The 14746-nt window shown below is 38.1% G+C and overlaps 1 protein-coding gene across 4 annotated transcripts in view; it reads right to left on the bottom strand.

Annotated features, from left to right (window-relative positions):
- Positions 1 to 14746, bottom strand: part of PREX1 (phosphatidylinositol-3,4,5-trisphosphate dependent Rac exchange factor 1) — a 138003-nt gene that overhangs the window by 20719 nt on the left and 102538 nt on the right. For all 4 annotated transcript variants that reach the window (XR_011729131.1, XM_071760087.1, XM_071760088.1 and 1 more), the window contains exons 14-19: positions 14198 to 14273; positions 11190 to 11262; positions 10303 to 10445; positions 4337 to 4429; positions 1832 to 1980; positions 1163 to 1248 (exon numbers count right to left, since the gene is read on the bottom strand). Coding sequence is in view for 3 of the 4 variants with exons in the window: in XM_071760087.1 (XP_071616188.1) it covers positions 1163 to 1248; positions 1832 to 1980; positions 4337 to 4429; positions 10303 to 10445; positions 11190 to 11262; positions 14198 to 14273 (620 nt within the window). In the remaining variant the exon portion in view is untranslated. The remainder of the gene's footprint in view (positions 1 to 1162; positions 1249 to 1831; positions 1981 to 4336; positions 4430 to 10302; positions 10446 to 11189; positions 11263 to 14197; positions 14274 to 14746) is intronic.

The following is a 14746-nucleotide window of genomic DNA, read 5'->3' as shown; positions in this document are numbered from 1 at the left end:
GGCTTAATTCCAGATTCACATGAACAAGACTCAGACCCAAATCCAACTCCTAGAGATCTACAGTTAAGGCAATTACATTTTTAAGGCATCACCATTTAAAATTCATATATTTTTATTCCAAAACGCAATTTGTCTTTTGCTTGCAAAATTCTGAAAAAGTAGAAACTTTCTTGCCAGCCTTTGCAATTTGCAGTGTTCCCACTGTTAAACTGTGGCTGCAGGTGCCACTGTGAAAGACTGTAATGGATGTGTCTCCCTGAGAACACCGTTGCATTTGGGTTTTCTGTATACTAACTGCTCGTATTTGGCTATCTGTACTTGAGAGAGGAAGTGGTACATGTCTGTATGGTTGTATTTTCTGCATCTGCTGAAAATAAAGGTTAGAGATGTGCTTTATTTGCAGCTCAGTTCACATTTCAGTTATGGAAGTAATAAATATTTGTATCAAACTGTGTTCTCCTTTAAAAAGACAACCATAGAAAGCAGTTTGCTTCTTTCATTGGTAATTTATAGCAGCAGCATATACCAGAGTAAAGAGAAGAGCAGTCTTCAAGCCTTATACCATACTCAGTGACATCCATTAGGAAACCTTCTGATCCCACAGCATATTCACAACTGCAGTGATTGAAACTGTGACTGACCACAGGTAAAAACAGTGAGGAGGCAACAGACAGCATTACACCTCAACTTTTTCTCAGCCACTTCTGTTTTCAATTTTTAATGCCTGTGGCTGTAAAGCTGTATCTTAGCAGTCTTAGAAGAAACAAAGTTAGGATGGCTATGCAAGTGCAATTCTAGCTAGCAAGAGATCAAGTGATAATGCTTTCTCAAGAGTCTTTCCACAGTACTGTGGATTGCAGTATCAGCAAGTTTCTTCTACTGTAGAATTGTTGTTCCTTGTTTGTGCTGATGGGATTTGTGACCCAATGTTCAGTTCATAACAATGACTGTATGTAGAGTGTAAGCACTCTGTGGCAGGAAGTATCTGTTGTTCTGTGGTTTTATATATGAGCATGATCCTTCTCTATGGCAGGAATTCCTTGTTTAGAATGTGTTTGACAATGAAACTTGGATGTATATATATACTCTTTATATACACATGTATATATATTTAACTGTACTTTAACTGGAAGCTTAACTATACCACAGCCTTTCTACTTACCTCTTCCTACTGCATGAACATATGGTGGTGCTGCTCCCCGTATCTGAAAGCAAAGTGCTTCAGGAGAATCTGGGATTTTAATAATCCTGCAGGTAAACCAAGGAGAAGAGAATGAAGCATTTTTAGGTTGACAGAGTTCTGGACAGATCTTTCCCCAACATTCACAACTGTTCTTTTGATTAAAGAAAGCACTCACATAGTTTATAAATAAGTAACAAATAAATCAACCTGAAGAAATCATCCACTCCATCCTCGTTCTCCAAGGCAGAGGGAGATTCACTTTGTTAATTAAAAGTTGGCACTTCAGAATTTATTACATCCTTAAGGGAATAACAGAGGAGAGAAGCTTTCTATGGTGTTTATATTCTCTACCACTTTTAGGCAAACTTCAGTGCAGCTGTGCCGGCACATACCAGCTGAGGTTCTTTTCCATTAAAAAAAAAATAAAGTAGACTGGCCATTGGAGTCAAATGCCAACTTGTTAGCATCAACTGCTCACTGAAATGTTCAAATCTATGGGAAATTGTGGGATTACAAATCTAGCAATGCACAAGACATTAACAGAGCTAAGCCTCATTATAAAATACAATAATGGCCTGAAAAACTGTAAAAAACCATATTTAGTACTCAACGTTTCTAGATAACCTGTCTGCCCATCTTGGCACTTACTCTTTTGATTTGGTGGCCACCAGAAGTCTAAGTGGCCTTCGTGAGCAGAAGGACTGGCTTAAGATGGTTTCCACTTCTGAAAAAGGGCGTAGGAATATTAAGTCCTCATTGATGGAATAGATTTTTCTTCCCGTCTGCAGACCAGCCATCTGCAAATGAAACAAACACCACAGAAAACTTTTGATTGTTGGCAGCATCTTTGCAAGGCCAGGTCCCAAGGTCCAACTTGTTCTCTACTTATGGACACTCCTGGGATTACTGTCATATGGAATCCTGTACATACAGTTCATCATATTTGTCAGTCACCCTTGATCTTACCTGTGTTTACAGAAAGCAAAGAGATTTCACCAATATCTGTATAAACACCATACCTTGTCACATAGTCTTTATATTCCTAACTTACTGCTTGTGCATACAGAATACCTCCCCATAAGCACAGAAAATCCATGAATGTATGAGGTACAGAGTTGAGTGTTGAGTGCTACAAACTAGCAACTTCCAAATAAAAATCTGCTCCTCTACTGGGAAATCATTAACCAGGCAAGGGAAGGTTGGACAACAGGAATCTTCAAGAGTAAAGACCCTATAGTGTCACAGAGCTTCTGAATAACGAATGCTCTTTATGACAACTCAATGCAGTTGTCTGGATCTGGGCCACTGTTTTTTCCCAGAGGCCAGCAGCTTGCTGTTTGCTGTTCATCTGCATGGCCACTGGCCAGTTGGCTGCTTGATGAATTGCTCTGTTCAAACACTTGACATCTGCTTGTCAGTTGGCTGTTCAGAGTAAGACAACAACCACACCTCCCCCAAAACATTAATTTTATTTACTGTTGCTTCCTTCTGATAAAGTATCAGTAATAAACCAGCTCCAGGATTAAAACCTGTAGGAATAAGACCACCTACAATTAACCTGCTAGAGAGGTGCTAGAGAGGAAGATAAGGTACAAAATGATTAGACATTGACATTCTGATTTGTCTTTCTGAGGACACACGAATTTGTGATAGGCATGAGATGTGCCACAGTCCACATGAACCAACCACTGTGAGAAGACTCCTTGTCACCCCCTCTCTAGGTGAGCTGAGCAAGTGTTAAGCCACAGGCAGCTGCTGTTGCACATATGTGACATTCAGTGCAGTGTGCTGCCACAACCTCTGCATGACAGGTTTTCTTCCAGGTATAGTAGGAGAAAGAAATTACAATCCTAAACTCAAACTGAATCTGTTAATCTTGAATAAATCCATGCAAGTAATAGATTTGTTCCCACTTAACTAGTGAGCTTGGAATCTTATTCTGGCCTGAAGTCTGACACCACTAATGAATGTGATGCACTGTGATGGGTGCTGTGAAGCAAAGCTGCATGTCTTCATTTTTATCCCTAAAGAGTGTGACAGCAGGCACAGGGTATCTAAATCGCCTTCAGCTGCTGAGCCACACAGAACTACAAGCTGGGTATCTTTCTAGTATCACAAAGCAATTTTAAAAACCAAGAATTTAATGAAATGCATTAATGTGGGACCTCAGGTCTTTCCAGAATGAGCTGACAGCCCTCTGGTACAGAGAGATGCAGATTTAGTTCCTTTCTGGAGCAGTATTTTAAGATCAAGTGGAAAAGAGAGGCTCATGGTCACAGATAGTTTGTCTTGGAAGATCAAGAAAAGAATTCCTTAGAAAATTGTGTGCTTCTGTTGTCTTAAAACACAACAGATTTGCAGAATATTCTACAGGCATCCAGCCAAAGCAAGTGCAGAAGGATTAGCTGGTCAGGCAATGATTTATAGCAGAGGTTTAGATTAATAACAATTTTGACCAAACAATGTTAATTCTGAGCATGAGGTAGAGCATAGGATTGGTTCCTTAGTGACCATAAAACAAACAAGAATCGGGAATACTGAAATAATTTATTTGTAATATTAAAGTTCAGTTCAAAATTCTTTCTTGTTTGACATTCTCAGCTTGATAAAATCAGTCTATCCACTTCAGCTTTTTGCATTGGGTGAGTCATCCAGGAGTTACTTGTGGCCTAAAGCAGTGCCCAGCTAAGGAGTTTTGATATTACAAAATTCTGTAATGGTTGTCCTGGGTTTTTAATTAGAAGTAATGTCTGTATGCTGCCACAATTTAGTGTGAAACCCTGGGCAAGTCATTTAGTCCTCTCTTATCTTCATAGGCTCTAAAAGGCAACTAAAAAGCTTTTAAACATCTTTCAGTCTCTCTGTGACTTCTTTCAGTAAATGGGAGACCACATTCTGTTATCCACTCAAGGGTTTTGTATGGATAAACACATGATCACTAAATACTCATATCCTGTGACATTTGGGACATCTATATGCCTCAAAGAAACACAGCAAATATATTCTCTAGAGCCATTAAAAAATACCAGGGCTCAGGAGAGAAATGCATGCATGCTTTTAAACAGGATCTGAAAGGAGAAGGTTGTACATTTGCAAAGCACTGAAATGTTCTTAGGTTCCAAACCCAAAGTGTTTGGGAATATCAGGTCTTACCTCTGCAGAAGACCCCCGTCGAACTGACTTCACCACGATTGCTTTGTTCTTTTCTTCTATGTCAAACCCATAGTCATCCTCTTCTGGTAAAATCTTAAAAAAAAGCATATGGTAATGCTTCATAAATATAGAGTTAGCAGAAAGATGTAGATGAGAAAGTGAACTTTTCATTGCAAGCCATGATTGATACGGACTTGTAGATCTTCAGGCTGAAAGGGACTGTTAGGTCATTTGGTCTGATCTCCTACAAAACATAAACTGTGAAATGTAATCTATTTATTTTTTCATTGAGCCCTTACCATACCAAAGCAGACTCACCCAAAAGTTATCCAGTTATGATCTGCAACCTTTAAAAACTGAAGAGTCTGTTTCTGTCCTTGAGTTTTTTCCAGTGGGTAATCAACTCTTCTATTAGCAACTGCATTTCCTTTAAAGTGCTAGTCCTTCACTCTTCATCAGATATTCCACTTTTAGACTACAGAATTAATCAATATTCAGTGTTTTCCATTGGTGAGCATCATGTGCTCAGTTTGCACCTTTTATTGTTGGTAGACTTGTTAGTTCTTTCTCATGAGAATCTGCTTCCTCTGATTTGCACTGAGGTTACACAGACTTTTCTTATAAATAATTTTCTTAAATCATATTAATCATGGCAAGCATGTATTTCACTCATCCTTTTCTCATGGTTTATGAACTATGAAAACAAAGCTTAACAACTCACTTTTCATTTAATAAAAATAGAGCAAGCCTCACCACTGGTAATGCACAAGTGGAAATTCTTCCAGATAAACATCTTGCATTTGAACAAGCACAATGCATTTAAGAGCCATCTGATAAATTAAAATTGAGTCACAAAGAAAAATAAGTCTGACTGTTATCTGGCATGCCACTGGGCAAAAAAATTACTGAGAATTCTGAGAATTATTTCCTTGATTCTAATGATTCCTGCACTATTTAAAATACTGTTCTTTCCTGTTGAAATCAACACCATCATCTTATAAGCTTTATCACTTAAACAAATTCACCTTAGGAAAAAAAAAAAGCAGAAGTAGAATGATCCTTCCCTGCAGGAGCCATACAGCCAAGTTAAAATAATGCATGGCATTATATATCTGCAAGGAAAAAATCCTCATTGGGTGATGTTCAGATTAAGTGATGGACAGGAATATAGCCATATAGGGTATTTCTAAAAATACTTTGAGAAGCCATGCTGTTTATGCATCCTTAATAAAAGGACAGCTTAGAAAATGGAGTGAGTTTGAGCCCAACACAATTGTGTACTTTTATCACTTCACATCTGTGATCAGATGGAAAATTTATCAGATAGCCCTACCATCCAATTCTCATTTTACATTTCAAGGGATTGCTCAGTTTTTTTTGTTGGATTTTGAAAGCATACGTGGAAAAGATATAAAAATTTGGAGGCTTTGATTTGCCCAACTCAAGCAGCAGACAGCTCCACAAACTTATATTCAATATACAATAGTTGGAGAAGGCTATAATTCATTCTTTGTTATAAAGCAGTAATAACGTGCAATTCCACAGCTGAAGACTGCTCTTCCCTAAGGAGTCCAAAGCAATTAACTAACTTGCCATCTACAAGAATGATTTCTCTGCCCCTGAAATCCAGTCAGTTTTTTGAGTATAAGGCAGCAGCTGTTTAATCTTGAAAGACAACCACATTAAAATATGAAATCATATAAGAAGTAAGCATGTTTAATCAAACCATGAGCAGAACACATGCCATGCAAAGAATGGCCTATTACATCTGTATTGTGCAGAAGAGGAAACTGTCAGCCTAAATTCCTGGGGACACCAGTAGCAGAAGAGGCAGCAGAGGCAGATCAACCACCATTTCCTAAACTAGGCTCCAGGACAAGATGCACATCCTTCTCCCACAACCTTTTCAACAGCTCCCCAGCATGAACTCTTCTCTGTTAGACACATCTGAACAGTCTGACCTGATTAGGAATTTCTTAAGAAGCAGTGACTTTATCAGATAATGTCAAGTCTGAATGCTTCACAAAACTGATGAGGTTTCTGGGCTCTCAGCAGCATTCATTTGAAGACAGGTATTTTCCTGCCACCTCACCTCACAGGCTGTTCAGTCTCCCCAGCCTTTCAAAAGCTCCACAGCTCTGGGGGCACCAAAACAAAGTCTGAAAAGGCAGAATTTCTTTTCAATGAGAAGCTCCAGAATCTAAGCCAGTCCTATTATCTTGAAAGATGGTTTGCTACATTAGGAAAACAAGCTTCATATACACAAAATTACTGTTTCATTTTCCTCTGGTTTGTGAGTTTCAAAATTAAGTACTGAAAGTGAATTAAACTGTTCATTCTGAACAGTGAAAGATTTACAAACTAAAGGATGTTTTTCACTTCAGAATTCACTGTAATTTTTAGTATCCAAACCCACTCAAAGCCTTTATCTGTCCACCTACACCTGGATGATGGATGTCTCTTGTTACTGACTTGCCAGCCTATCTCCTTGGGAGATCAAAAATCCCTAGAGGATGGGCTCTTATTAGTGGCTCTCCTCCCAGGGGTGTTTTAAATCAAAGATTTGAATTCTCAAGCTACAATAGACTGTGGTATGCTAGTATAATAAAGAACAAAGGGAAATCTCTTTTTTGTTCTCTGCTTAAATTTTGCAGAATTAGGACATTTTCCATTAGCACAATTCACAATAATTCTTCTGGAATAATTAAAGATGGAAGATATTTTTATTAAGGACCAAATATGGCTTTATTTGAGTAGTACAAATTATTATTTAATTCATTATTATAATAGGAAAAATATGTCCTATAGTTCTGTAAGACTTTTAAGGTGAATACTACATTTATTGGATTTGCTGGTTTAAAAGGGAACAGACATGAACTTAGATGACAGCGCTACCTCTTACCTAAAAACTTGGTATTTGAAGAGCTGAATTAGAAGGACACTTTCATTTTCAAATCTGATTCTAGATGTCAGGGGATAGATGAGATTTAGCTTCCTAATTTCAGAGGCACGGAGGTCTTGCTCAGGCCACACAGTGAGTTCATGTGAGAAGTTAAATTAAAACCCAGGTAGCCCTGATTTCTGAGCTCAAACCATTGGCTTTCATTAAATATGCTACAGTACTCAGGCCCCTGCATGAGTTAAATAAGAGGTCATCCCACGGCCCCAGCTGTGAAGGCAGTGGGACACAGAACTACCCTTTCCTGCAACCACTGCAGCACACAATTGAGAGTAAGAAATATGGGAAACCCTGGAGAAACCCTGGAGAAACACAGGAGATGTCATAGGTCTGGAAAGCTAATGGAGTTTAGAATTATAGTCCAGACCTCCAATCCTGCATAACAGTTTTGAGAATGCTGCATGAAGTGTACAGGCATCATCTTTAGAAATCACTGGAAATGCTTTTGAGATCAGGTAAGTGACACACCTGAGACTCTGGAGGACTCTGTCCTTGTCTGATATTCAGCTTCAAGCTACAGACTTTAATTTGTGTTGTGGTTGGCCTGGACTAAGAAGTAGAGGTGCTGATCACAAGTCAACAGCACACTGCAGTACTAAGTCACAATGCTTGGAGTTGAGCCAAAATCCAAATTCTCTTCAACTATGCAAAGAATGTTGTATATTTTTCCAGTTTGTCAAGATTTATGTCCTTCAATGAGAAAGAATTGCACAAATAAATGAGTATTAAATTTTGTTTGAAGTGGATTTTTTCAGACAAAAGCACTTCTTTCCATTGGCATTTATAATTATTTATTTGCCAAAGCTTCTGTTGCTTCCTGTTTTCCAAGAGCAAGCTCTTAGATGAAGGGGTTGGGGGAAGCTGTCTGTTAAACAGCTAGGATTTCATGGCAGTAGAAAAGCATATTCTAAAAGCTAGTGCTGAGGAAATTCCATTAGACTTCTATAGTGGGATCAGGGATGGGAAGGGCCAATGCCCTATCATGAATGTAAAAGAGGCAAACAGTGATGTTCCACAGACAGCAAATCTTCAGGATTCTAGCTGCTCATAATTGCTAAATAGAGATAACACAGAGGCCAGGCACAATTTTTTTTTTTTTGTGGATGAATGTAATGCATTACTGTACTATTATTTGCAGGATCTTCTTTACAAATATTCAGGTGACTGATAATTAACTTGGGGAAATGAGGGCAAGTCAACTTCAGCATGGCTCCTACTTATAATAAAAATCTGTGCCTTCTAGTAGGAAATTTCTTATTCATCATGTGCTGTTCATTTTAGATTGCTTACTTTTTGAGACTGTAATTATGACAGAGGCTGGCTGAGGCACTTAAGAACTACAATAATATTAATATTAAAATATTTTTGTTGCAACTATTTCAGTTACTGAATTATAGAGTACCTAGGAGCAACGGTTAGGGACTATGATTAATCACTAGCAAATAGTCTATGTGCAAGGTTTGCTTGCTTGTTCTGTCTCTTTAGTGAATAACTAATAAATAATTAACAGAAAACAGAATCAAAGAACTTTAAATCCCTCATTTCACAGCAAAAGCATAACCTTTCAGCATTTTAAAAGAAGTACCTTGAATTGACAGAAAAAAGTGGAAGAGCCGTACTAGTCAATCTGTTTCCTCAAACTGTATTGCCTTGATAAGTTGGAAAACTCAAAATCCCTGAACAATAGCAGTTCCCACCAACTTACATGAAACTGGTCTCTCAGTGCTTTGCAAATCACAGTTAAAAAAACCCACAAAGCATACCACATTTTAACTGCTTCCCTTCATCCAACAGCTCTCCAATAGGATAATAATATTAACCTGACACTCCAGTCTGGCACTGGATTCATGGAGGGGTAATTCTGAGGGACCATGGTGCTTTAAATATTACTTCTGGCCATTCAGACAAACACAGATTCGTCTCCTGGGAGACAAGACAAAAGTGAGACACTGAAGTTTGTGTGAACCACAGGAAAAATTTTCCCATACAATGGACCTCTGGATCTTTTCCAGCAGTTCTGCTTTTTGTAGTTTCTGACCCAAGATTTTATCCTGATCCTGCATTCTGCCAGTGTTCAAAGTTTGAAAAAGATGGAGCCACTGGCAGTAAACAAGGATCTCAGAACAAAGAGTTTGCACCAATCTGACCACCATGTCCAAACAGCATGAGAATAATCCTAGTGCAGTAAGGACAGTGATGGCATTTAGTGAGGTGGGGATCTGGACATGATTGCAAAATGCTGCAGAAGCATGAACATAAAGAACAGCATTTTTTATTAAATGGTTTCCATAAACAAAGTGAAGCTCATACTTAATCTAGTAATGCAGGGAATATTTATTTCATTTAGACAATGATGTCCTGAAGTATCTGGGTTCTTATCACTCTTTTAACTTGCACCTGAATCTGCCTCACATAGAAGGGTCTTTTAACTGTGTTTATGCTTAAACTGTGTTTAAGGTTGATGGCAGACCTCGCCCAAGGTAATACTGCCCACTGCTTTCTCCTCTACCACATCAACCCTGTGGTGCCTGCTCAGCAAGCTCAAGAAATGTATGGTGCTTGCTAACATTCTCCATCTCCAGCTCACTTCCAGACTCTTCCAGGGCTTCACGGGAATAGGAGTTGGGTTGTGAACCATGGGAAACAGTCTTATCTCTGACCTCCTTTCTTGAGACCTATCAGAAATAGGCAGGAACTTACTTGCTTTTGCATGTGAGTGTGGGAGCTGTGAATCCACAGCTCCCAGGTAGTGCACCCTGCAATTTACAGACTTCCTTGGCTGCTAGAATCAGCTATGCCATCTGCCCAGCTAGAAAAGTCAGAGCTACAGAAATTGGAGGTCTATGGCAAAGTAGCTCAAGAATTAGTATTCATACACTGAGGAAAAGTAACCACAGGTGCAATTTCCCATTCCAACTTTATTATAGTTTTCCTTCTCATTCTCCTCTAGTATAAAACAACACCAGTTTCACAGGAACATCAAAGTTTACATTAATATTTTTCTTACCAGAAGACTCTTTCCCAGGATGTTTTCTACAAGCTTGAAGTCATTACGTAGCTGTTTGCTCTTGGAACTGGTGCCTTCCATCTCCTCATCAGCGTAAAAGCGGAAATACAAGGATTCGTCCTTAAATTCACTTTTTTCCAGCACTGGAAAAAATATATATGAAATAAATACATTTACATGGATTTACACAAAGAAAAAAAAAGAGAGAAACAAAAAAGAAAGCTAAAAGAAATCCTAAACTCTTCCCCATCTTTACAGAACAAAGACCAGATGCATCTCTATCAGCAGATTTACAACAATCTACTCTCAAAACCACTATTCAAAACATGGAAAACAAACGTTATTTATGGCTAAAACTGGATGTTTCATTGGACAAAATATGTTTCACCCTTGGGACTTCATATGTGCTATATGATACTGATACAGATGTGGTGTGTTTACTTACCCAGTCTAGCAGCAGCAGCACTGAGGATGGATAATATCTAACTTGGCAATTTGGCATTTCAGATTTGGACGGTTCAGAGATTGAGCACTGAGGATTGTGCTTGTTCCCAAAGTGGCAGGAAGTAGGCAATTCTACTTCATACCTGACATTTCTTGGTAATATTTCAGGACAGTACTTCCCTGGTGCATTGGTCTGATAGCTTTGAAAGTGATGCAGTGAAAAAACATTCCTATTTAGCTTATCTAATCATAACTGTTAGCAAGGGGATTCACCTGGGAAGGTTCATTTTGAATAAGCTTGAAAACTGTTTTTCAGAAGGACCTGCTGGGATGCCTGCAAGTGTACACATTATCAGCATGCACAGCACAGCCTATAGAGAAGGGATTTTCAGCCAGTCAGCTAATCCTTTAATTGGCTGTAGGAAGTAATATTGATGCATTACCATGATGCATGAAGCCATTATTGCAGAGTCCAACACCCAGTGCGACAGCTTCCTCCCGAGTCTGACAGTCTCCCTAGAAACAAGAGGATAAATATCACATCTCAGACAACTTCCTTAAGCTAAACTATTTCCTTTCCCCACCACATAGCTTGTGGCTCTGAAATTAGCAGGATATTCTTTGTAGGGAACAATAGCAAGAAATTAAAACAGCCACCCCGTTGCCCAAATCCCATTCATTCATATAAATAGCATCTCTTGCCTCTTACAGGAACTAGAAGGACAAAGACCAGGATTCTGGAGAGTAGCTGTTTAACCCACAAAGGGACACAATATTATCTCAACATAAAGACTTTTTATTAGCAATCATAGTGTCAGACTTCAGGACCCATTAGCCACAGACAATAAAACTCATTCTTACAGAGAGATGCTGAGAGATCTTATCTATACAGGAGAAAAACCTGATTATACCCTGTGTATGTGAACTCCAAAGGTCAGACTAGTTACAAGTGCAGCAGCATTCTTTTCTTACACAGCAGACCTACAAACAAAGGCTTCAGTTTCTCATTACCCAAAGCCCTGAGTGTAGTATTTCAAAACAATTCCAAAGGTGACTTGGAAATTTACAAATTTACCTGAAATGGCATTATGTATTGCATCTACAATTCAGTTAAATACCAGAAGTGCCAAGCTTTCTCTGTGCATCTTCTAATTTTGCAGATCCTACACAAGTATTACACCTTCTTTTTTCCTCTCCATCTCAAAAATAAGGTATCCTGAAGCTCTAACAGCATCTGCCCAGTAGCATACTGACTTTGTTTTCAGCTTGCAGATCAAGAGCCCTCTGACCTTACCAGCAGAACATAAGTCCTACCTGAAAAGTCCTACTAAGGACTAAGCAGCTATTTGCCAGGCAACTACTGGCAAATTACATTGGCATGGTATAAAGATATTATTTAAATACAGGATAAAACAGGATCAGGTCTTGCCAATCAGCAGCACCACTGCTTAAGCAAAAAAATGAAAACCCAAAAACTAAAAACAAACAAAAGGCATGACATTTACAATATATTAACTAAATGCTGTTGTCTTTGGTAGGAAAAATCTTCCTGCAGAATCTGCATGATTATGTAATCACAAAAGGAAAGCCAAGAAAAGGGCTTTTATAAACCTGAATTTTAACTTTTACTATTAACTAATTTCAAGTCTTTGTAAGTCTTTCCTCATTTTAAACATCCTCTCTATGACAACTGTCAGTACCCATTTTCTGTTACTTTATGGGATAAATGGGTAGTTTATTTTGCAGAGGCTGGGACTTAAAAATCTAATTTTTTCTTTCAGCTCTAAATACACTGGAGAAGAAATACCTCAACCTTTAGTAATCTACTTTTGTTTTAGCAACAAAATCTTTGTGTAGGAAGAATAAACCAGACCTGGCTATTCCTGATGGCCCCCAAAAATTCTCTCAGGAAAACACTGTTCTTGAATTATAAAATATACCTTAATCATTTCAGTTTACCTGTAAGTACTTCTAAATGTTATTTAGCAATTTGTCTAAATACAATGAAAGCAGTAACAAAAATCTTAAGACAAAGAACCCCTTACAATCAACAGTCTTGACAGAATGTCTCTTGTAACTTTTTTCATACAGTAATTGGATGTGAAACTAGATACATTAGTTTTGACAAGATAATTTTGGTTTATTCAAATATAATCACTGAATTGGAGTCAGCAGAATAACAGAAACAGTTTACAGTCAGTACCATAGTGAAGAATCATGTCCAGAGCACACTGTTATTATTACTGGCACCATTAATCATATTGGTATTGTTGTCTAGTTCTGTAATGATTTCATGGTCCATGGCTGATTGTTTTGAGGTGCATAAACCCAGCAATTAAGATTATGCTTGACCTAGATTGTTTACAACCCACAGAAGAAATTTCCCATATCTCTATATCTGTATACACGTACAATGTCAATTACAGAGATTTCTGTATCTCCATATCTGGCTTTAATACATTCTGGTTCAGTCTTAATGTAAAGTTCAGTAAACAGGAGAACTAACAGCCAGACTAACCTACCAGAATGAAAAAAGTAGAGAAGGAAATTACCTACCTTTTCCAGATCAAGAGTTGTTTTACTATGCTATCTGAGTCTTTCTACTGCTTACAGCTGCATGACTATTATTTGGCTGGATTAGCCTGATTACATCTCTCCTCATTGACCAAAGCAGGCTTCTTTGCCCCTCAGCTGTCCATGAACAAGACCCCATTAAATCACATGCAACTGATATGACAACCTCAGTACATCCTCACCCCCTCTATGCCCTGATCAGGGAAACAATTGGTTACTCCATTCACATCCAGTTACTTGGCACAAAACAACCTTAAGTCATACTGATCTTATTAATGTAGGAGGTTGTCAAATGCAATTGCATAAAACATTTCTGAAGGACAACATCCCGGGTTGTTAGAGGCCTGATTCTCATTCAAACTACCCTCACTTTATGTCATTTTGGCAGTATAGGACTTAATATGATTTTGAATCAGGTCACCATTTAAGACAAAACCAGAACAAGCCTTTCACTCTGCAATGGTGAGCAAGATGGCACACTCTCCCTTTAGATTGATTTAGACTACCAGATTTTATTTGCCAAGCTACAGGCTCCCCACTGTAATTACAAAGTAAACATGGGGCAACTACAGTTTCTAAAGACAATGGAGTAGTTGTTGGTACAAAACTATATATAGATTCATCTCTCAAAAAATTATACCACATTTATATGAGATTAAATGAGATCCACATTGCTTTAAATGGCTTCAGAAAAGGGGCTTTTCTCCTCTTTATGCTGCCAAATAATTTTTCACAAAATGAACAATGCCAGAAAGCATAACATTTTAAGTTCCAAGTATCAGAATATGTTTAATTATGTTCTCTAGAGAAATATGTTTTATTGTCCCCTAAATGGAACTGAAAGATTAAAGACATCACTGCTTTAAAATATTCTTACCTGTGCAATAAGCCAATCCACTAGTTTGCTTGCAGGGATTACTGATTTGTAGGTCTTCAGGTGGTAGTCACGGTCTCTAAGCAGGAGAATTCAGGGAAAATCAGGACAAAACAATAAATATTTCTTTTACACTCCATACCTATGTATACCATGGTGGCCTACTACTATCAAGTTGAGGAAAGAAGAAGAATTATAGATGGAAAAAAATTAAGACTCCTAGATACAAATAAGTAAGACAAAGAATAGGAAGCAGATACATTTTTTCTCTAAAAGAAAGAACTAATTTTTAGATTTTTCTGACAGCTTAAATTAGGAAACTATTCCAGTATCAACACAAAGCAGTGGTACTTTTAATTTTTCTAGATGCTGTTTCACATCATCTTCTGAGATCTCATATTCCCTGCCAGAGGCAACCAGGACATTCTTTTCACAAAGCTGCTGCTCTGACTCAGGTTAGAATATTGCCACCATCAGCTCTGTTGAGAATCACATTCTCCTGACTCTAAGTAATCTTTTAGTTTCCATCCCAAATCCATTCGTGTCCAGTTT

This window comes from Heliangelus exortis, chromosome 16 (genome assembly GCF_036169615.1).
Source record: "Heliangelus exortis chromosome 16, bHelExo1.hap1, whole genome shotgun sequence".
In the NCBI taxonomy this organism is placed as follows: Eukaryota; Metazoa; Chordata; class Aves; order Apodiformes; family Trochilidae; genus Heliangelus; species Heliangelus exortis.
This window is presented reverse-complemented; position numbering and strand designations above follow the sequence as displayed.